Source organism: Epinephelus fuscoguttatus, linkage group LG6 (assembly GCF_011397635.1).
Source record: "Epinephelus fuscoguttatus linkage group LG6, E.fuscoguttatus.final_Chr_v1".
Classification (NCBI taxonomy): Eukaryota; Metazoa; Chordata; class Actinopteri; order Perciformes; family Serranidae; genus Epinephelus; species Epinephelus fuscoguttatus.
The window spans coordinates 1,495,175-1,514,140 of NC_064757.1; the positions used below are offsets into that span (position 1 = coordinate 1,495,175).

General features: G+C 41.4%; 1 protein-coding gene across 3 annotated transcripts in view; it reads right to left on the reverse strand.

Annotated features, from left to right (window-relative positions):
- The window catches only part of LOC125890274 (leukocyte surface antigen CD53-like), a 40,513-nt gene that overhangs the window by 14,663 nt on the left and 6,884 nt on the right, over positions 1-18,966 (reverse strand). Inside the window, exons 1-2 of one of the 3 annotated variants that reach the window (XM_049578839.1) lie at positions 18,143-18,235; positions 14,962-15,052 (exon numbers count right to left, since the gene is read on the reverse strand). In XM_049578839.1, the coding sequence (XP_049434796.1) occupies positions 14,962-15,024 (63 nt within the window). In that variant the 5' untranslated portion in view covers positions 15,025-15,052; positions 18,143-18,235. Of the gene's footprint in view, positions 1-7,125; positions 8,279-14,961; positions 15,053-18,142; positions 18,236-18,966 lie in introns of those variants that run through there. The other 2 variants (XM_049578838.1, XM_049578840.1) reach the window with 2 other exon arrangements.

The following is an 18,966-nucleotide window of genomic DNA, read 5'->3' on the forward strand; positions in this document are numbered from 1 at the left end:
TCCCACAACACAAGCGCCAGAGAGGGACCAGCCCCTGGGTAGGCCAGGCCAGGGAAGGCTTGAGGGCTCAGGCAGTATGGGGGGAGGAGCTAAAGTAGGAATAATAGCGGCAGTACGACTAATCCTATTGCTCATCCTGGCAGGAGTGAAACAAAGTGAAGGAGCAGAGCAAGGTCGGCAAGGTCAGAAACAAGTAGGCGAGTGCGTAGTGGCACTAGGAACCATGGCCGCAAAGCAGGGCAGGATACCTTACAGAGAGATAATACAAGTAACCTACTATAAATCGCATGCTTACGACAACATATTGGTGGAGGGCCCAGGAAGCATTAGGTTGCATGGCCGGTCCATAGGACCACGCTGTAGTGCAGAAGGAAGGGTGACAGCAAGAGTTATATGTGACACAAGAGGTTGCACCAACACAGATACAGGGCGCAACATACCTATAAAGGTAGCCCACCAGTGGCTCTAATTAGATCCAGTGTCCCAGAGAAAACCAAGACATGTGCAGGTACAAAGAGTAGAGGTAATAAGAACGACCACGTGGAAGTCTAATATGTTCTATCAATGGCTAGAATACTCAGCTAAACAGGTAACCAATAGCTCGTGTATAGCATGTCACAGGAAGATGGGCCTACCCAGGGTCAAGCCTCTCCCAGATATAGAGGAGTGCGCACGAATATTTTTCTGTTTTGCTCAGTGCACCATGTGGATGGCAGCAGGGAGAGGGAAAGACACCAATAACACTGCAATTTGTCCAGTAAGTCTTAAAGACACCTCTGACCAAATTAAAAAGGAGTTTCAAGTACCTCCAGTAGTGCATTTGGCACGGGATACTGTATTCCCATTTTGCATAGCACGAGGACATAATATACAGTGGTGGAAAAAAGTTTTCGGACACCCTTAAAATTTTACACAATCTCAAATATTATCATGAAATATTTGTGGAAAAATCTTTTTTGTGTTTCAAAAGGTGTGGCTGCATTAGACAGATACAAACAAATACAAATTATATTTTTTTGTTCATTGTTTACAAGAAAAACTAACAAAACTAAATTCTCGACAGTTTCAATATGTCAGTTCTCAACATTGTCGCTATCAAAGTCAACAAATAACAGAGAATGTGTTCAAAACTGAACAAAAAATAAATAAACCATCACATCATCAAATTAATATTTAGTAGTCCTGCCATTGGCACGTAGTAGAGCTCTAATCCTGGCTGGCATGTTCCCCACGAGCCTTTCACACTGTTGAGGGGTAATCTTGTCCCATTCTTCTTGAATTACTGCTTTTAATTCTTCTAAATTCTTTGGTTTATGCTTTGAAACAGACCTTTTGATAATCCACCACAGATTTTCAATGGGGCTCATGTCGAGGATTGAGCTGGCCCTCTAAGACCTGGATACTGTGCTCCTGCAGCCAAGTTCTACTGGCCTTGGATGTGTGGCAAGGGGCATTATTTTGTTGAAACATCCAGTTTTTACCTCGACGGAACAGTGCACGCGCAGAAGGGAGCATGTGGGTTTGGAGAATGGTACAATACTTGGTAGAGTTCAATGTGCCATCACAGACAGTGAGATGACCAACACCAGCAGCACTCATGTATCCCCAAACCATGATACTGCCTCCACCATGCTTGACAGTAGGTACTGTACATGCTGGGGATAATGCTTCGCCTGGCCTTCTGCGTACCCTCACATTAGTAGGAGGACGATAAAGCTGGAAACTGGACTCATCTGACCACAAAATCTTCTTCCAATTCCTGGCTGTCCAGTTCTTGTGTGCCTGGCCCCAACGACGCCGGGCTAACCTCTGTCTCTCATTGATCAGGGGCTTCTTGATAGCCTTGTAGGACCTTAAGCCATGATCTAAAAGTCGGCCACGTACAGTGCGGGTGGAACACTGGACACCAGTTTGGTTTGACCACTGCTGCTGAAGCTTCTGTGATGTCATTCGGCGGTTTTGCCTGCACATGCGGATCAGGATGTGGTCATTTCTTGCTGAAGAAACCCTTGGACGCCCAGATCTTGGTTTGTCTTCCAAGCTGTTGGTTCATCTGTATTTCTGCAGAGTGTACCCAACTGCTGAAGGACTGCATCTGCACTTCCTGGCTATCTGGCGACAGCTGTACCCTTCCTGGCTGAGAATTTTTATCTTCAGGCGTGTTTCCTGCGTTAGGTTCCTTGTTTTAGCCATTTTTGTGTCTGAAGAACTTTCAAATGTGCTGGCTTTATGTAGACATGAAGCTTGGCAACAAAAATTGTGTCTTTTAATAAAAAGAACGACCTTCATCACTGGTACCAAAATGAGCCAATACTCAAAATTTCTTATGTATTTTTATGGAACCAATCAATTTTAAGTTTTTAATGGCTTTTTTAGGATTTATTTAGTATTTTGGCTGTGACTGTACTAAAAGAAATTGCACTTGAAGACCTAAGAGTGATTCTTAATGCAATATTTCACAAATGCATGGGGTGTCCGAAAACTTTTTTCCACCACTGTAGAACACTGGTTAGACAACTCCATCTCTAGCAACACCTCCAAAGAGGCAGAGGAGCTGGTCCAGTGCAGGTACGAAAATATCACATACCAGGGATATAGTACACCCTGGCAGGAAAAGATATGTAATACCACTAAAGAAGCCAAGATTCAGTGCCATCAGGTGGTCAGCGGTGCTTCAAGGAATTCATCTATCGTGTCACGCAATTATACATATGCCATTAGGGTATGGATTGGTGACCTTAGTAACGGCACAGAGCCAGTGGCAGATATATTTTGGATATGTGAAAGCGATCGCCAGGTGAAAGCTGTACTACCAGCTAACTGGACTGGAATCTGTGCCCCAGTAATGTTAACAGGACCAATTACGATAATAAGCCTAACTAACAGTACTTCAAAAAGATCTCGTAGAGACTCAGACACGCTCCTGGGAGAAGGATGCTAACATATACATTACATGGGATCAGGTGCCGCAAGGGGTTCCTAAGGATCAACAGGCTATATCAGACGATTGGATAGGGGGAGGTAGAGGACTAGGTGCTATGCCATTTGTAGGAACCATAATGAACGCCCAGTACATAGCCCGTAATAGCCGCTGGGTAAATTATTTGTGGTATAATCAGCAAAGATTTGTAAACTGGACAATAGAGGCTTTAGAAGGAGTAAGTGAGCAGCTGCATGCTACATCCCTGATGACGGTGCAAAACAGACTCGTTATCGAGACAATGCTAGCTCAGGACCAAGGGGTCTGTGATGTGATAGGAGAAGACTGTTGTACTGTCATCCCCATGCACACAGGGGAGGATGGCAACTTAACCCGGGCTTTGGAGAACATACGTATGTTAAGAGACCAACATGTGCAGCATTCAAATTGGAACACTAAGATTTCCTCGATTCTGGAGTGGCTAGGTAAACTATCCCCTGGGAAGATTTTGCAAATGATAGGAATGCTGTTAGGACTTGTTATGCTAACCCTTCTTGTAGTAGCTTGCTGTGTTCTTCCCCTAGTGCGGCTAGTGTTTAGAAAGGCCATGGAAAGCCACATGGGACAGTTTGTTATATTAGACCAGGGTCCACGGCCCACTGAAGGCGCAGAGCTACTGGAAAACATGAGTGGCTCTCAGGGAAAGGTTCCTGAAAACCAAGATCGCATTATAGGGCGATATGCCAGAAATCAATATGAGATAATGTCAGGAGGTGTGGCAGTAGAAGCAGTCCTATATGAGCAGAAGTATAGACAGGCGGAAGGAGAGTATAAGGAGATTGTGTAGAACGGAGGACAGCACGAGCCACTGGCCCCCAACACACTTGCTAATAACTAATAATTAACCTGCTTGCATGGCTTATGTATATAATTAAATGTTGAGAGGAAAGGAAAAGACGGAAAAAGTGAATTGCATTAAAGAATGTCCTTTACAACCTTAAGATAGGTGCAGAGTATGGCTGAGAACTGGAGAGCCCCATATCCATACCTCCTGGGTTCACGTATCAGCAGGAGTGGCCGAGCATGCCGCATCAGCCACCTCTACCATACCCAGACTCAAACTGCCCGATGGCCAGCCGACCCTCATCAGCCTATACCCCCAGCGGAGGCGCCCCAATGGACGCCCGTGGACACCCCACCCCGATGACGTTATCGATGCTCCATGCCCAGCCCCTGCCATCCACTCAGCCACCGGCCCAGATCCTCGACCCCCTGTACCGATATATACTACAAGAGCTCCAGGACCTGGTGGGTGGGTGTTTCTGCCAAGAAACACCCAACCCACTCACCGGCAGCACTAACCCGGGTAGCAGGGCCCAGGCGGGCCCCAGCCGGGAAAGGAACCCAAGGGGGGTGAATTCAGGCCTGCAGTATCCCCAGTACCTGGTGCTGGCTGCATTAGAGGTTCAGACAACCACCACAGCACAGGCACCACCACAGCAGAGAAACCCAAAGGACAGTGCCCGCCATAAGTTGCTGCCATTGCGCTCCCCTGACACATCGTCATCGTCAGAGGACGGTGTTGGACCACTGTCATCCCATTCACCAACCAGCCCACCACCCAGGGCGCCACTCCCAGGCGCTGGCATAGGGCCCCAGAGTGAGGGTCACCTGAAAATGAAGGCCCTATCACATGAAACACGAGCACTTCTGGAACACGAGTTCAAAGTGTGTCCAGAAGCGGTGGAGAGTTGCCTCCAGTGCCTGCCTGATGGAGTGCCAACTACGCAATAGCATTTGGCACTGGTGGCCGACCTGCGTACCCAGCTTCATCCTGTACCCCCAGGCCCCTACCGCCGGCTGATGCACAGTCTCCCCCTTGAACTGCGGAAAAGACTCCACAGAATCCGCTATGGCACCTACACAATTAGGAAGGCAGAAAACAAATGGCTACAGAAGGAGCATATGCAGCGGACTGAACAGGAGGTACTCAGTCTGTGTAACCAAGTCCTGGAACTGACGCGGGCTAGGGATGACCTACAGCAACAACTGGTCAACTACCAAGACTTGCAACAGGATATCGAGATGCTGAGAGACCAGGTGGCGTCCTACCGGCGCCTGCGGATGACTGGCACATCCGCCTATGTGTCTGACGGACAGTAACTGGGCAGTATTAATAGCCAAGATTGATATGTACCAAGATTGATATGTACTTTGCCAGCTGTGACCCGCATATGAGAATGTTATTGTAATTAATCATGCATGCTATGGAAAATGACAGCAAGGCCACCAAGCATAGCTCTTGTACTCAAAACACTACTACATTAATAGCACGCAGCGCAATTAGTTAGAAGAATGATCACTAGAATTATTACTGGAACTGGTTTATGTGTGATATTTACTGATGCTGGTTATATAGTATGGGTATATATAGCATGGGACTTTTGAAGTCCCAAAGGGGGGAATATATATTTTTTCCTTCCTCTGATCCCTAGCATTAGATGGGACTATCTAGCCCCAGTGAGGGGAATGTAGTGTAAGATTTAATCATTAATCATTAATCTGTAAAGTTGATTGAGGTTGAAGTGCATATAATAATGTTTTTATGTATCCAAGTATGGCAAAACACTTTCAAACAAGTTTTGTATTCATATATTAAAAACACACACACACACACCACACCATGTACTGCCTGGAAGGGTAATAATAGACACACACTCGAAGGGTTTATATTGCATGAAGGCACAAGGGACCTTGGTCCCCAAGTTCCATACGTTTTTAAAAAATAGTGTGAACCCAAGTTCAAACCTAATGGTGGGGGAGTTTGGGGATTTCCAGGCCAGGTGAAAAAGATTACACCATTAAGACATGCCCGGGCATGTTCAGAACAAAGGCAAAAAGGCATGCCACCAGTAGGTTTGGGCCCGGGTAGGAAGGGCTAAAGGAAAAAGGGTGGAGATTCTCTCGAATCCTCACCAGCATAAAAGGGAGAGCTCAGAAAGTGAAACTTAAGTCTTGCCCCGGAGCTTGACTCATGAGTTGTATGTGTTGAAGCTTGTGAACACATTAAACTCGATTGTGCCAGATTCAATTGGTCTCCAGTGTTTCTCTGAGTGTCAACCAACTGAACCCAAGATACTAAATTAACACAGAGGACGATTTTGAAGAGAAGGTGAGGACGAGGTCGGGAGCCATCTGGCCCAATTCCAGGCACCGATTGTCGCCTCATCAAAGCACAGAACCTTGTGGAACTCCAAAACAAACTTTAGTACGTAGAGATGATTCATCATTAACATGAACAAACTGAAAACGATCAGATAAATAAGACTTAAACTAGCTTAGTGCAGAACCTTTTAGGCCAGTTGTCACTCAGCTGCTTTTCAGCAGTCACCTTGCTGTTAACATTAGAAGCACACTCAGCAAGCGATTCTGCTCCTCTGCTCTTATACATATTTTATTCTACTCCCCTACTTTTATTATTATTCATCATAATCAGTTCATATATATCATATCTAATATTTTTGCCTGATTGAAGTCTCCAACAGCGATGAGTACAGCGTCACAATAACCCATCTGTGAATGGTTTAGGTCTTTGCAGAGATGCGACAGGACAGCCTATTTATTTGCTTGTGGTGGAATGTAGACCGCTGTGATAATGACTGATGCAACATACCTTGGTAGAAAGTGCGGTCTGTATTTGATTGATAGTAACTCCAGATCAGGTGAGCAGGAGCAAGATAGCATTATAGTATTTCTACTCACACACCAGTTCTTATTCATCATAAAGCACATACCTCCTCGATTTCTTCTTGTCAGAGTACTCTGTTCTGTCACAGTGGTGTAAACAAAAATAATTAGCTGCCTGAATAGCGCGGTAAGGTACTCCAGGATTTTGGTCAAACAATCAATCAATCAATTTTATTTATACAGCCCAATATCACAAATCACAATTTGCCTCACAGGGCTTTACAGCATACGACATCCCTCTGTCCTTATGACCCTCGCAGCGGATAAGGAAAAACTCCCCAAAAAAAACGGTAGAAACCTCAGGAAGAGCAACTGAGGAGGGATCCCTCTTCCAGGACGGACAGACGTGCAATAGATGTCGTACAGAACTTTTTTTTCTCACAGAGGACAGAACAGTTCCTGATGTCCTATTGAAAACTGGCACGGGCAAGGAGGTAGTCCAGTTTATTATTCAGTACCTGTAAATTGGCTAGCAGGATGCTTGGCAGAGAAGATCCGTTTTGCTGGGACCACAGTGGTTTGTTAAATTCCCCCACACTTGGCACTCCTCCGATGCAGATATGTGGATACCTTCTCTGCCTCTTTCCTGGATGTCAACTCTGATGTTTACATATGGGGGAAAAACAGTAAAGGTACAACAGTGATAGGAACAAAGAAAAAAACAGAAAATGCACACATTTAAGTTTGAAATGACATTCATTTGAATAATGAAGCATGAAAATTTTCAGGTTGGGTATTGCTGAACCTCAGTTCTGCACTGGATATGGTCGACCACAAGATACTGCTCCACAGAATAAAAAAGTGAATAGGAGATTGTGGCACTGTGCTTAATTGGTTTGAGTCGTATTTACAAGACAGGAATTTTTTTGTATCAGTTGGTAATTGTGAGCCTGACATACCTGCCCATATTAGGCTGGGGGGAAAAAGATTTTCTACTGTCACTACCACCTTAAAAACATAGCAGGAATTAAAGTTTATCTGTCTAACCAAGATATGGAAAAACTTGTTCATGCATTTGTTTTCACAGGTCTTTGTAAAAAAAAAAAGTCTATCAGATTTTTCCCCTATATTTGAATTAAATGTTTAAGACCTACAGAAATTAAATCTTATGTTACTTTCTTCTTAAATACCCTATTTATCATCTAATGACCCTTAAATTTTTCTTGCAATGTTTTGTGGGTGAGGGGCTGACCCTCAGGTTGGGAACCACTAAACTGCTTAACAATATATGGGTCAAAGACGTGGCATGTCAATTCTGGTGTCCAAAGCATATTTATAATGTTAAAAATATATAAATATTTCAAAACAGTACATTATGTCACTCAGCTCTCCCCTCTTTACTTACTCATATGAGTATTCACTATAAGAAATGAAAATTTTTGATCGTAGATGGTCTCGTGTTTCAAGATATCTGGGGGTTGAATGAGCGGAGTTTCTCTCCATTATTGTCGCTTGTTTATTAATTCTTATTGACTACCTGGTTGTTCATTTGTTTCTGTGGCAGCTGGTTCTGCTGCGTGCGTCTACCACCTCTTTTTGTGATGTGATGTATGTATGGTATGTCAGGAAATGTCTTGTTGAGTGTTCTGTAAAATGTTGAAAAAGCTTAAATAAAAAGTTCTAAAAAAAAAAAAAAAAAGAAATGAAAATTTAAGGAGCTATTGAGCTCAAAAGTACTGTCCTTCCTGGGTCACGTCCCCGCTTAAATCTAAGTACAAAAATATGCCAAAAATGTCAGAAATCTTAATAAAAGCATTAATTATCTAATTAATGGCATAATTGTGTTAATGTTTGCAATGACAAATGCAAATATAGTAACAATGCTAAGCTTATTTACATTTTAACGCAAGAAATACTTTTGTCTCCATATTTGGATTTCCATAATGTCCTTCCTGGGTAACAGACATACCGTGGCTATCCACCTTATTTTTCACGGAAACACGGAGGCAAAACAGAACGCAGCCAGCTTCCGTTTTTTTGTGCGACACTTCCGGTCCAGCACTCTTACCACTGTGTAAATGGGAATGGCCTTGTTGTTTACCTTGCTGAGTTTAGCTATATATATGTATATATCACATTTTTCACGTCACTATATCACCGTTTAGACTACTCTGATGTTTGTAAAGTCTATAAACACAATGACTGAACAAACATTAGTATTTTCTGTGTGTGTAATTAATAACATGGTTATTGTAGATTAGCTGGGCTAACCGTTAGCTGTTAGCCATGTCTGTAATAACTCACTAAACTCACAAAGTGGCCCGTGAAAAAAATATTTCTCCAGCGGATGTCTTAGTTACAACATGATTGAGCTAACTGGAGTAGTTTAATGTCGTATCCGACAACGGGAGGCTTTTAACGGATGACGATCCTGATGTTAGCTTTGCTGCTAGTGTTAACGTTAGCTGTCCCTGTCAGCTGCAGCCACTGATGTTTTCTAGACATCGTGATTTCCCAAAACTGAATAAATACCACACATAGCAACACAAAACTGCTTTGCTAGCTCAATCATGTTGTAACGGCTGGATGGTTGATGCGTACATGCTGATTCAGGTGCTATCAGAGCCGATCCGCTCATCATTATGGCTTAATGATCAACTCAGTCAATTAAAACAACCCGTCCTGTGTTAGGAGTGTATGTCGCTGACAGAAAGAAAGAAAGAAAAGGGAAAAAAAGATTAAAAAAAAGCAGCGTACACCTCACATATTTATTTCTCACAGTTGTGCACACGTTTGGCTGGCATGCAGAAGCACCGTCTGTGTGTTGAGGGTGCAAGCCGCAGCTTCAGCTGCTCAGGTAGAGAGGCTTAGCCTGGTGTGTTTTTTCAATGATTGGGTTCTGCAGGTTCTCTGCTGGTAGACTGGAGACGGGGATCAAGCAGTTTGTCTCACTCAGGATAGATTGTGCTTTTTTGGTTCATAGTTTATGATTGATGTGCGATTTATTCGCGTTAAGAGGGAATAAATTTCCGTTATAACGAAAACGTGGGCACAGTTATCTATACAAAATACACTAGGGTGACCATATTTTGATTTCCAAAAAGGAGGACACTCGGCCGGCCACGACATAGCCTACTTAAATGTTACTTGCAGTTTACTCAAAGATGCCTTATAAATATTAATATATTTAAAATTTATGTGTATGGATAGAAAATTCAGTTATATTACAAAATAATATCTCTCAAAGACAGAAATTCAGATAGGCCCCAGTAGATAGGGGACACATACACACACTAGAGTGTGGTGATCTGAGCCCGATGGTACCCGACGGGTCGGGCCGGGTTTGGTCAAAAATGTAGCTATAAATTATATTCGGGCTCGGGTCAGATTCGGTCAGCTTTCAGTGAAAATGTAGTGTAAAAATAAATAAAATCCTATTGTCTGTCCTGTTTATTGTTTGGGCACTGTTATTCACGTGACAGCACCTGAACATAACACACACAGACACACACTGGCTGTTTGTTTCTACCTCTCCCCTCTCTGGAAGTCTCGGACCTCCAGCCGCCCGCCTCTGCCTTGATTAAACGCTAAAAATAAAATAAAAGAGGGAGCCAGGTTTTTCCTATTTTATTTTATTTTGTTATATTTCTCCCTCTCCTCTCGCTAGAAGCCTTGGACCTCCCACCGCCCGCTCCCGTCTCGAACACGGAGGTCTCCCTCTCTGCAGCTGAGCACCCACGGCGCACGCCCGTCCTGTTAAATAGCCTGTAACCACTGTGTGACACAAACTCAGTGCTTTGGTCATTAAATAATGTCGGGCTCGGTTTGGGTTCGGACAGAAATATGTGGCCCGTGCCGCACTCTAACACACACACACAAACACACGGAAAACCGGACATTATCATCAGTTTATAAAAACCCCCCGGACACCCTGGACGGGACGTGAAAAGTGGACATGTCCAGGCAAAAGAGGACGTTTGGTCAGCCTAAAATACACAGACTAACTAACTAACAAACTAACTGATTGACTAACATAAACAACTGAAAATTGAAAAAAAAATAGCTTGCACCGTTAGCTCCGGTAAGGGAAAGCATGAGGGAAAGCGGCTGACCGGAAGTCACGCACAAAAAAATGGAAGTTGATCACTATTTACTTCCGTGTTTGAAAATAAGGTGGATATATTACCATATTTTGATTTGGATAGTCATGTGACAGACTGTTGCATCAGCCAGAAGATTCTGAAGGACCCCCAAAACACATTACAAGGTCAAAAAGTCTCTCTTAAAATGTTGATATTTTGACCTTTTTGGTCACTGGTGCGATATGTCCTCAAATCATGTGTCTTTCTGGATAACGCTAATAAAACATTTATGATGTTTATATATTTAAAAAACTACATATTTCATGTGAAATATGACATTGATGTGTTGAAGTTTAAGTCATAGTTTTCCACAGTAGGCCTAGTTAAAGCCTGATCATAAAGGGAAAATTGTTTTTTTTCCCCTTCCTGGATAACGGTATGTCCTCGTTGGATAACAAAGATCTTCTGTTACCCAGGACATGTCCTCTGTTATCCAGAATGGACATGTTTATCAATACAGATTTGTATTAGTATCTGTAGCTTTTTAGGCATTGACTTGATATTGTTATATTATATTAATAACAATATTATGTATTTTTTTTTTAACTTTTATGGCATTTTCTGTTATTTATCTTGAATTCATCTGATTCAATGAACACAGGCCATTATCATAGATTTTTGTGAAGTTATTGTCCTAAAATGAACAAATAATAATGCTATAATCTAATATTTATGTTTTAATAAGGTTTTAGTAATAGTCTTTGATGTTTCAGGGTCAGTTTCTTTCTTCCAGATGCCGCTGTCTAATAAAGAGAGGCAGAGACTATACAGGGCCAGGAAGAATGCTGATCCACAAGCTAGGGCTGAGTATCCTGAGGAAAAGATATTGTATTGTATTGTAGGTATTGTGATTTAGCAGTAAAGGCAGATCAGTAAAAAGGAAAAAAATATCAAAATAGATTTACACTCATTGCAAAAGGTTTAGATGTTTTAGTTAACCCTCCTGTCATGTTATGGGTCAAACTGACCCGTTTCAAAGTTTAAGAATACAGAAAACATGTTTTTATTAAGTTTTGGAGCATGAAACCGTTTCTGCTGGACTTGATTAGTGTAATGAACATAAAAATGAAAAATGACTACTGACACGGCAGTGATAATGGAGGAAGGGTAAAAATATCACATTTCTTGCAAATCGAGACACAAGAGAAGAGAATGACAGCCCAGGAGGCTCTGGAACATATCCTTGATCAGGATAGTGAAGTTGAGGAGGAATTGTCTGAAAATGAAGATGATCTTGAGATCAACTCTGATCATGATGAACAACCATCAACTCCAAGAGAAACATTCATATCAAAAAATGGCCAAATAGAATATTGAATGCCTTATTTTTACCAGTGTACTAAAAGAAATCAGTTTGAAAGTTATTTTTTAATGAAAAACAAGTGAATTCTCATAAGTAAACTATGATCTGTAAGGGGTGAAACACTTGATTACATTAAATATTGATTACATTAATGTCAATTGAGCTAACGATAATGTTTATAGTGAAAAGTGTATTTACCTCCGCCAAGGAGGTTATGTTTTTGCCGGCGTTGGTCTGTTTGTTTGTTCATTTGTCTGTTTGTTTGTCTGCAAAATAACTCAAAAAGTTATGAATGGATTTTGATGCAATTTTCAGGAAAGGTGGATAATGGGACAAGGAACAGATGATAAAATTTTGGTGGTGATTGGTTGAAGCAAAGTGGATAAAATAATAAACAAAATCTATGGTCTGACAGCCTCAGCAGCAATTAAGATGGTGAAAATAGCTCCATCTGGTGGCCGGAAAGCATGTCTTCTTGCTAAATATTGTTGTAATTCTAAAGTTGGAGCGTCGGTAGCGTAGTGGATAGTGCTGGCGCCCCATGTACAGAGGCAATGCCTCACTGCAGCCGTCGCAGGTTCGACTCCGGCTTGCAACCATTTGCTGCATGTCTCCCTCCCGCGCTCTCTCTCACTCTGTCTTGTTTATTAAAGGCAAAAAGCCCTAAAAAATAATCTGTAATTCTAAAGTTGAAATTAATGTTCTGTGTTGGAAAAAAGAAAGTGAAAAATACAAAAAACATTAGTAGTTACAACTGCAGCAGCTAAAAATAGAAGACTATTTAAAGGAGCAATAAGTGAAATTCATCATTTCTAGATTGAAGGAATTCAAAAATTGTTATGTGAAGAACTAGAGGTGTAATTTCATCTGGAGTATAGCATGACCTCACACACCCTCTCTCTGTGTTGATCTCCAGCCCCTTGTTTTCAAGCCGGTCCTGCTGCGCGTTCATGTACATTCATGTGAATCCCCACCTGTCATCCCTTAATGTCCGGAGCTTGAGCACCCCACGAGCCAGGCGGGCAACCTGGTGGGCTCGGGAACTGCCCATTGGTCCGACATCCCATTGTTCCGACCATATTAAACCCATTGTTCCGAAGTCCATTCCAAAATCATCATGATGCCCTGTGGTTAAGGTCTGGTTAGGTTTAGGCACAAAAACCACTTGGTTAGGGTTAGGAAAAGATCATGGTGTGGGTTAAAATGAAAAAGAAAGTGGCAAACACATAAGCTGTGAGCCTGCTTCGCCTCAAGCCTTTCCCAGCTGACCCAGAGCCGGTCGTGGCGCACCATCAAGGTAGAAATACGCCCGCTGGGAGCCGTTCAGCACCGCGGACTGTCAGACTAATGGGATGTCGGACCAATGACATGGACCCGGCGGGCTCACGGAGAGCAGTGGTGGGGTGGGGTGCGGGGTGGAGAGCAAAGGTAGAGGGAGGTGTGGCTCATGACACACTTTGTTTTGGTCTACAGGCAGTGCACAACAGCAAACCTAGTGGTGAAACGATTTCGCTTTTTGCCCCTTTAATGCATGAATCTATCTGCATTAGCCACCTGAACCTCACTGAATATGACGTAGGCATGGACATTTCCAGTCACCTCTCTGCAGGGCTTGAAATTAACCTTTTTACATGGTAGCACTGCAAAATTTTGGGAGCACCCACCGTAATGTAAGAAACACCAACAGAGTAATCAATTTTTTTTATTGCAACAAAAAGTCGACATTATACTGTATACATTACACTGTGAAAGATGAAAACCAAGGTTTCTCTTTCATTCACAGTGGTGTTCAGTGGTAGCCTGGTGAAACCATCCCAATCTCACAAGCTCATATTCTGGCAACGCCAGGCTAGTTCAGTGGTGGTTCAGTGGTGTTTTTTTCTAAAAAAGTCTTTCAGCGTTCTCTTCATTTTCTCTTCTGTCCGGCATGAATTAGCTACGGCTTCTAGTTCTGAGTGACAGAAGTGCCACTCGCATATGTGACCAAAACAGTCGCAATTTCGAGCCCTGTCTCTCTGTCAGCGTGTGGCTGTGAGTCACTCATTGGGATGTTGAAATGAATTCACCAGACTGTAAACTCCTGCTGACTTCTAGCTAGCTAAGTCGAAGTTTTCGAATATAAACATCCGCAAACATTGAGGAAAAGATGAAGAAGATGGGCATCAGCTAAACTAGCATCCCGTTCGCCATTGTACAGGCATTGGAAAATAAAGAGGACGACCTCTGTGCTGCATCAGTTTCTAACAGGAATTGAATAATCCTTTGGTTCACACAAACTTGGCTTAATCCTGGACAGCACCATTCAACCAAGTAATTTTTTTCGATATGCTGATCTAACAGAGCAAGGGACTCTGGCGAGAGAAGCAGAGGAGACGTGTGCTTTATGGTGAATAAGGACTAGTATAATGGTGAAAATGTGAGGTGCTGTCCTGTCCCTGCTGTGGATCACTGCTGTTCAGAGGCAGCTGCAGTGCAGTGCCACCTGTGTTTGGGAGAATTGACCTGCAGTCTTGTTACTGAGGTCAGATGTGTGGACAGTTAAATCATTACACAACCAAAAACCATGGATTACTAGAGCCATCTGGAAACCGGATCTAGTCAGTTATAAAGCAGCAGCCAACAATATAAGAAGACGTAAAAAAAGGACAAAATCACAGTGCACAAGTTAAAGGACTTGTTCAGATCACATTTCAGTGGAGTTGTGCCTTGTATAATTACATGCAACACACAAATGATTGATTGACTGATTGATTGACTGATTGTTATAAGTAAAAATGCAAAAATACTCATGTTATTAAAAAAATACTCATGTTATTAACAATCAGTACCAAAGTGCATGTAAATTAAAAAAAAAAAAGGTATTACACATTCACAAGTGTGTGATGATTGCAGTGTATTTAACCACCTACCCAACACAGGAAGTTGAGATTTATCACCATAGTTTTCAAGCAGTTTACACAGGAGCGATTCATTCTTCTTGATAATCTTCCTCTGTAAGATCTGTAAGAGTGATATTTATTAAAATACTAGTTACACTTGCACTTAACAAAATCTTTACCGACACTTTTGTTTCTGCTCTAATTTTTAGGTTTTAGTCAGACTCTTTTTATGCACACAAATGATTTGTGTCTCCTGAATTTTGGTCGCAAATGTTTTTTTGTTTTTTCTTAAATTGGTATTGGTGTTACAGAGCTATATATATAAATATATATCCTAAAAATCTCATTGAGATCAAAAATCTCTGTTTCACAATCAACCTGGTCGAGAGAGCAGCATAAACATCACAGCAACAAAAAACAGACAAAAACAATTGTCACACACCACAAATTAGTGAGCACAATGTCCAGTTAAAATGCATGTTATAATACGTTACGTACAATCATTTTAGAAAATTGTACATGTTTATACATGTACAATTTTCTAAAATGATTGCAATGACAAGTTGAGGAGCAATCAATAAATTTTTGATCCTTAAAACTGGATGAAACCCCTCCACAGTATTGAGCTCAGACATTTTCAGGTCCTTCTGCACTTTATTCCAGGAATAAGGAACAGCATATCTGGAAGCTCTTTTGCCTAGTTCTGTTTGAACCTTAGGACCAGCATTTGTAGAATATTGTGAGAGTGGTGAGAGTGAAGGCCATATTGTTTTTGGTTTTTACACATGTATGTACACAGATTAGAAGGAATCAGCCTAAGTAGAGATTTATATATAAAAAACATCCAATGTGAAAGTCTGCAGACACACAGAGAGGGCCATTTAGTAGCAGCATACAGTGTACAGTGGTGTATGTGATTTCCAGAGCAAGTAATAAAATGTAAAGCACAATAGTATACAGTATGCAACCTCTAAGGCTCTGGTCAGGCGCATTCATAAATAATAGATCCCCATAGTCCAATAAAAGTAAAAAGGTTGCAGAAAACAAGTGTTTCCTTGCCTTGAGGAACAAACAAAATTTATTTCTGAAGAAGAAGTCTAATTGAAGTTTCAGCTTAGAAACAAGATTTTCAGTGTGTGATCTGTATGACAAATTCTGATCAGTAATAATACTTTAATATTGTAACCATTTCACTTTCAACCCCTGGAGCAGCTGAGATGTTAGTGAGATTAGATGTTAACTTTAATTAAATTAGAAATTTGTATTAGTTTGGATCACAATGCCCAAGCCCTCCACTCAACCTCCTGTCCACCTGGACATGATGGCATTTGGGGGTGTTGGTTCTGGTCCTGGCCATTCATTGGTGTTGCCCTGCTCTGTGGATGGTGCTGTGGGGCAGATGCATGCTGGTGTTCTCCACATCCATAACCAATAACTACCATTAGAACCATTAGAAAACACTGTTGACTAGGATGAGCAAACCCGCTCCTGAGCCAACCATGAGCTCAGCCTCAATTTCAGTCAAAATTGGAAAGAAAATAGCATAACTTCACATACATAAAAGACTGTTGACCACAATGAGTAAACCCCCTCTTGAGGGTTGGGGTGTTTTTGTGGCTGACAGTTATCCTGCAATTCTTGTGAATGAAAACAGGTGAAGCTGCTGGTCATCATGGTAGCACAGTGTTTACAGGACACCACTGTTTGATATGGCAACACAGCCATAAGGCACAATGAACACTTGTGACCTATTTAAGCTCCATTTAATCATTATTACCTGCTCTTATCTCCAGATTATCCACTAAATATCTGAGAATGTGTGTTGTTATACAAAGGTCAAAGGCCACGCCTTTTTGTTTTCATCCTTGCCCTTACATGCAGAGATTTCTCCAGATTATCTGAATCTTTTGATGATATTATGAATTTCATATGGTGAAATCCCTAAATGTTTTGCAACTGAGTGTTGAGAAACTTAAACTGTTGGACTGTTTGCCAACCAGTCTTGGGTGTAACACACAAGAAAGGCGTTACAGAAATATATTATGCTTTAGCAATAATTAAGTAATATAATGCATTACCAACAGGATTTCAGGTGATATTATCATATTTACTATGTCATGTTACCACCTTACATAAACTGTTTATTGTTTTCATTTTTCTTTTATCCATACTACTTCACTTAAGCCAGTGCGCCACCAGAAAAATATCCCACAAAGGTTGTTGTGTCTTGTCATGTTATTGCAGATGCCATACTGTGTGTCATCATGTTCAGTGTGTTTCCATTAATATAACAACGTTTCCCTGTGGAATGTGGTGCATGGTTTTTGAGTATTTCACATCTTTACCAGACTTTCATTGTGCCTGTCTCAACTTTTTGGAATATTTGACAGGAATCAAAGTCAGAATGGTTGTACATTTAAAAAAACAAACAGTAAAGTTTATGAGTTTAAAGTGATAGTCCAGGTTTTTGGACATGAAGTTGTGTGAAACGCTGACCTTCTGTAGCTCTGATGTGACAGTGTAACTACTGTCAACGAGCTTCCTGCTCTGAGAATTGGCCCGTAGCTTACCGGTGACAAAGCAGTTCTGAAGATATAAGGGGGAAACATAACCAAAAGGTTTTAAGCTACAAAAAAGTATGCATGTGTTTTGTTAGACTATTTCAATAATTTTAAAACATCCCCGCATTATGTCAGACCTTGCTATCAATTGGGACTATTTTTTGGCTAGTATCACTCCGCCGTGCAGGCCCGCAAGACAGCACGCCAACAGAAATCAATTAGATAGTTCATCACCACGCCGTGCAGGTGCACAAGATAGCATCGGCTAAGGCAAACTTCATCGGCTGTTTCCAACAGAGAACCAGTAGGCTATTATTAGTGAGGAAAAAGATGAAAAGAGGTCAAAAAGGAATTGCAAATAGTTGCATTATGTTTTTACACAGCGTCACAGCTTTTTTGGAATAAGGGTTGAACTTGTTTTGGTCTGCTGAGACTTAACTGTCACAGTGATTTATTTGAATTAATGCTGATCAATGCCTACTTTCTAACAACAGCAATATTGCAAATACCTTTATTACTGAATTTCCTTTGTTTGTGCGTAGTTCTTCACAAATACAGCTATTTTGTACAAACATTTATAAATGAATTGTGTATTTACAGGGATTACCTCATTAATCATAATAAAAGTAATTAAATATCTGACTGCTTACCTTAACTATGCTGTATCCAGCAATATTCCAGTGATAGATGCAGTGAGCAGTATTTTGGTGTTGTTAACATTCCCAGTGTCAACTGAGGCTTCCATCTACCAACTGGCATTTAGAAATATTTACATGTTCAACACTAAGGAGGAGGGGCATACACACATAGCAATAACAGAAGACGAGCTGCTGAGAGAAGAGGGAGAGCAGTAGCTTTGATGAAAAGTCACTGTCAGCAAACCAATATTAGCTGAATTTATCACCATTGTATGTGCCTCCTTCACTGCCTTTGGTCAAATACACCAGCATTAGAGATGCTGTTACACTGTAACTATTAGTAAGAAACAAATCTGCAAAAAGGGCTTTAGTTTCTGAGATACCTCTGCCCCAGGGGAAACATACACAACCATGTTTCTTCATAACTGAAATATATCTAGTTTTTTTTTTTAATGAATGGTTGTATAAAAATATTTTACAGCAAAATCTATTTACTTGGTTATTTATTGATCTTTTTGGTATTTGGATCCTCCCCAAAACTGAAAATAGTGAAAATGTAGGCCTTTCTCTGTTCTTATAAAAACAGGTTATTTGACTGTTCACCTCACTGTCTGACGTCAGTAGCCCCTAAGTAGGTAACTCGTGCAGCCAGCACTTCAAACCAACGCATTCAGTGGGGTTCTATTAGTGTAAATGTGTGAGGAGAAGAACACAAACCAAAGAATAAGACAAATAATGACTGGTGTGACGATGGGGATGTGAGGTGCTGTCCTATTCCTGCTGTGGATCACTGCTAACGGTTCTCGTCACAGTATCTCTGTGCTCATAAGCACAGA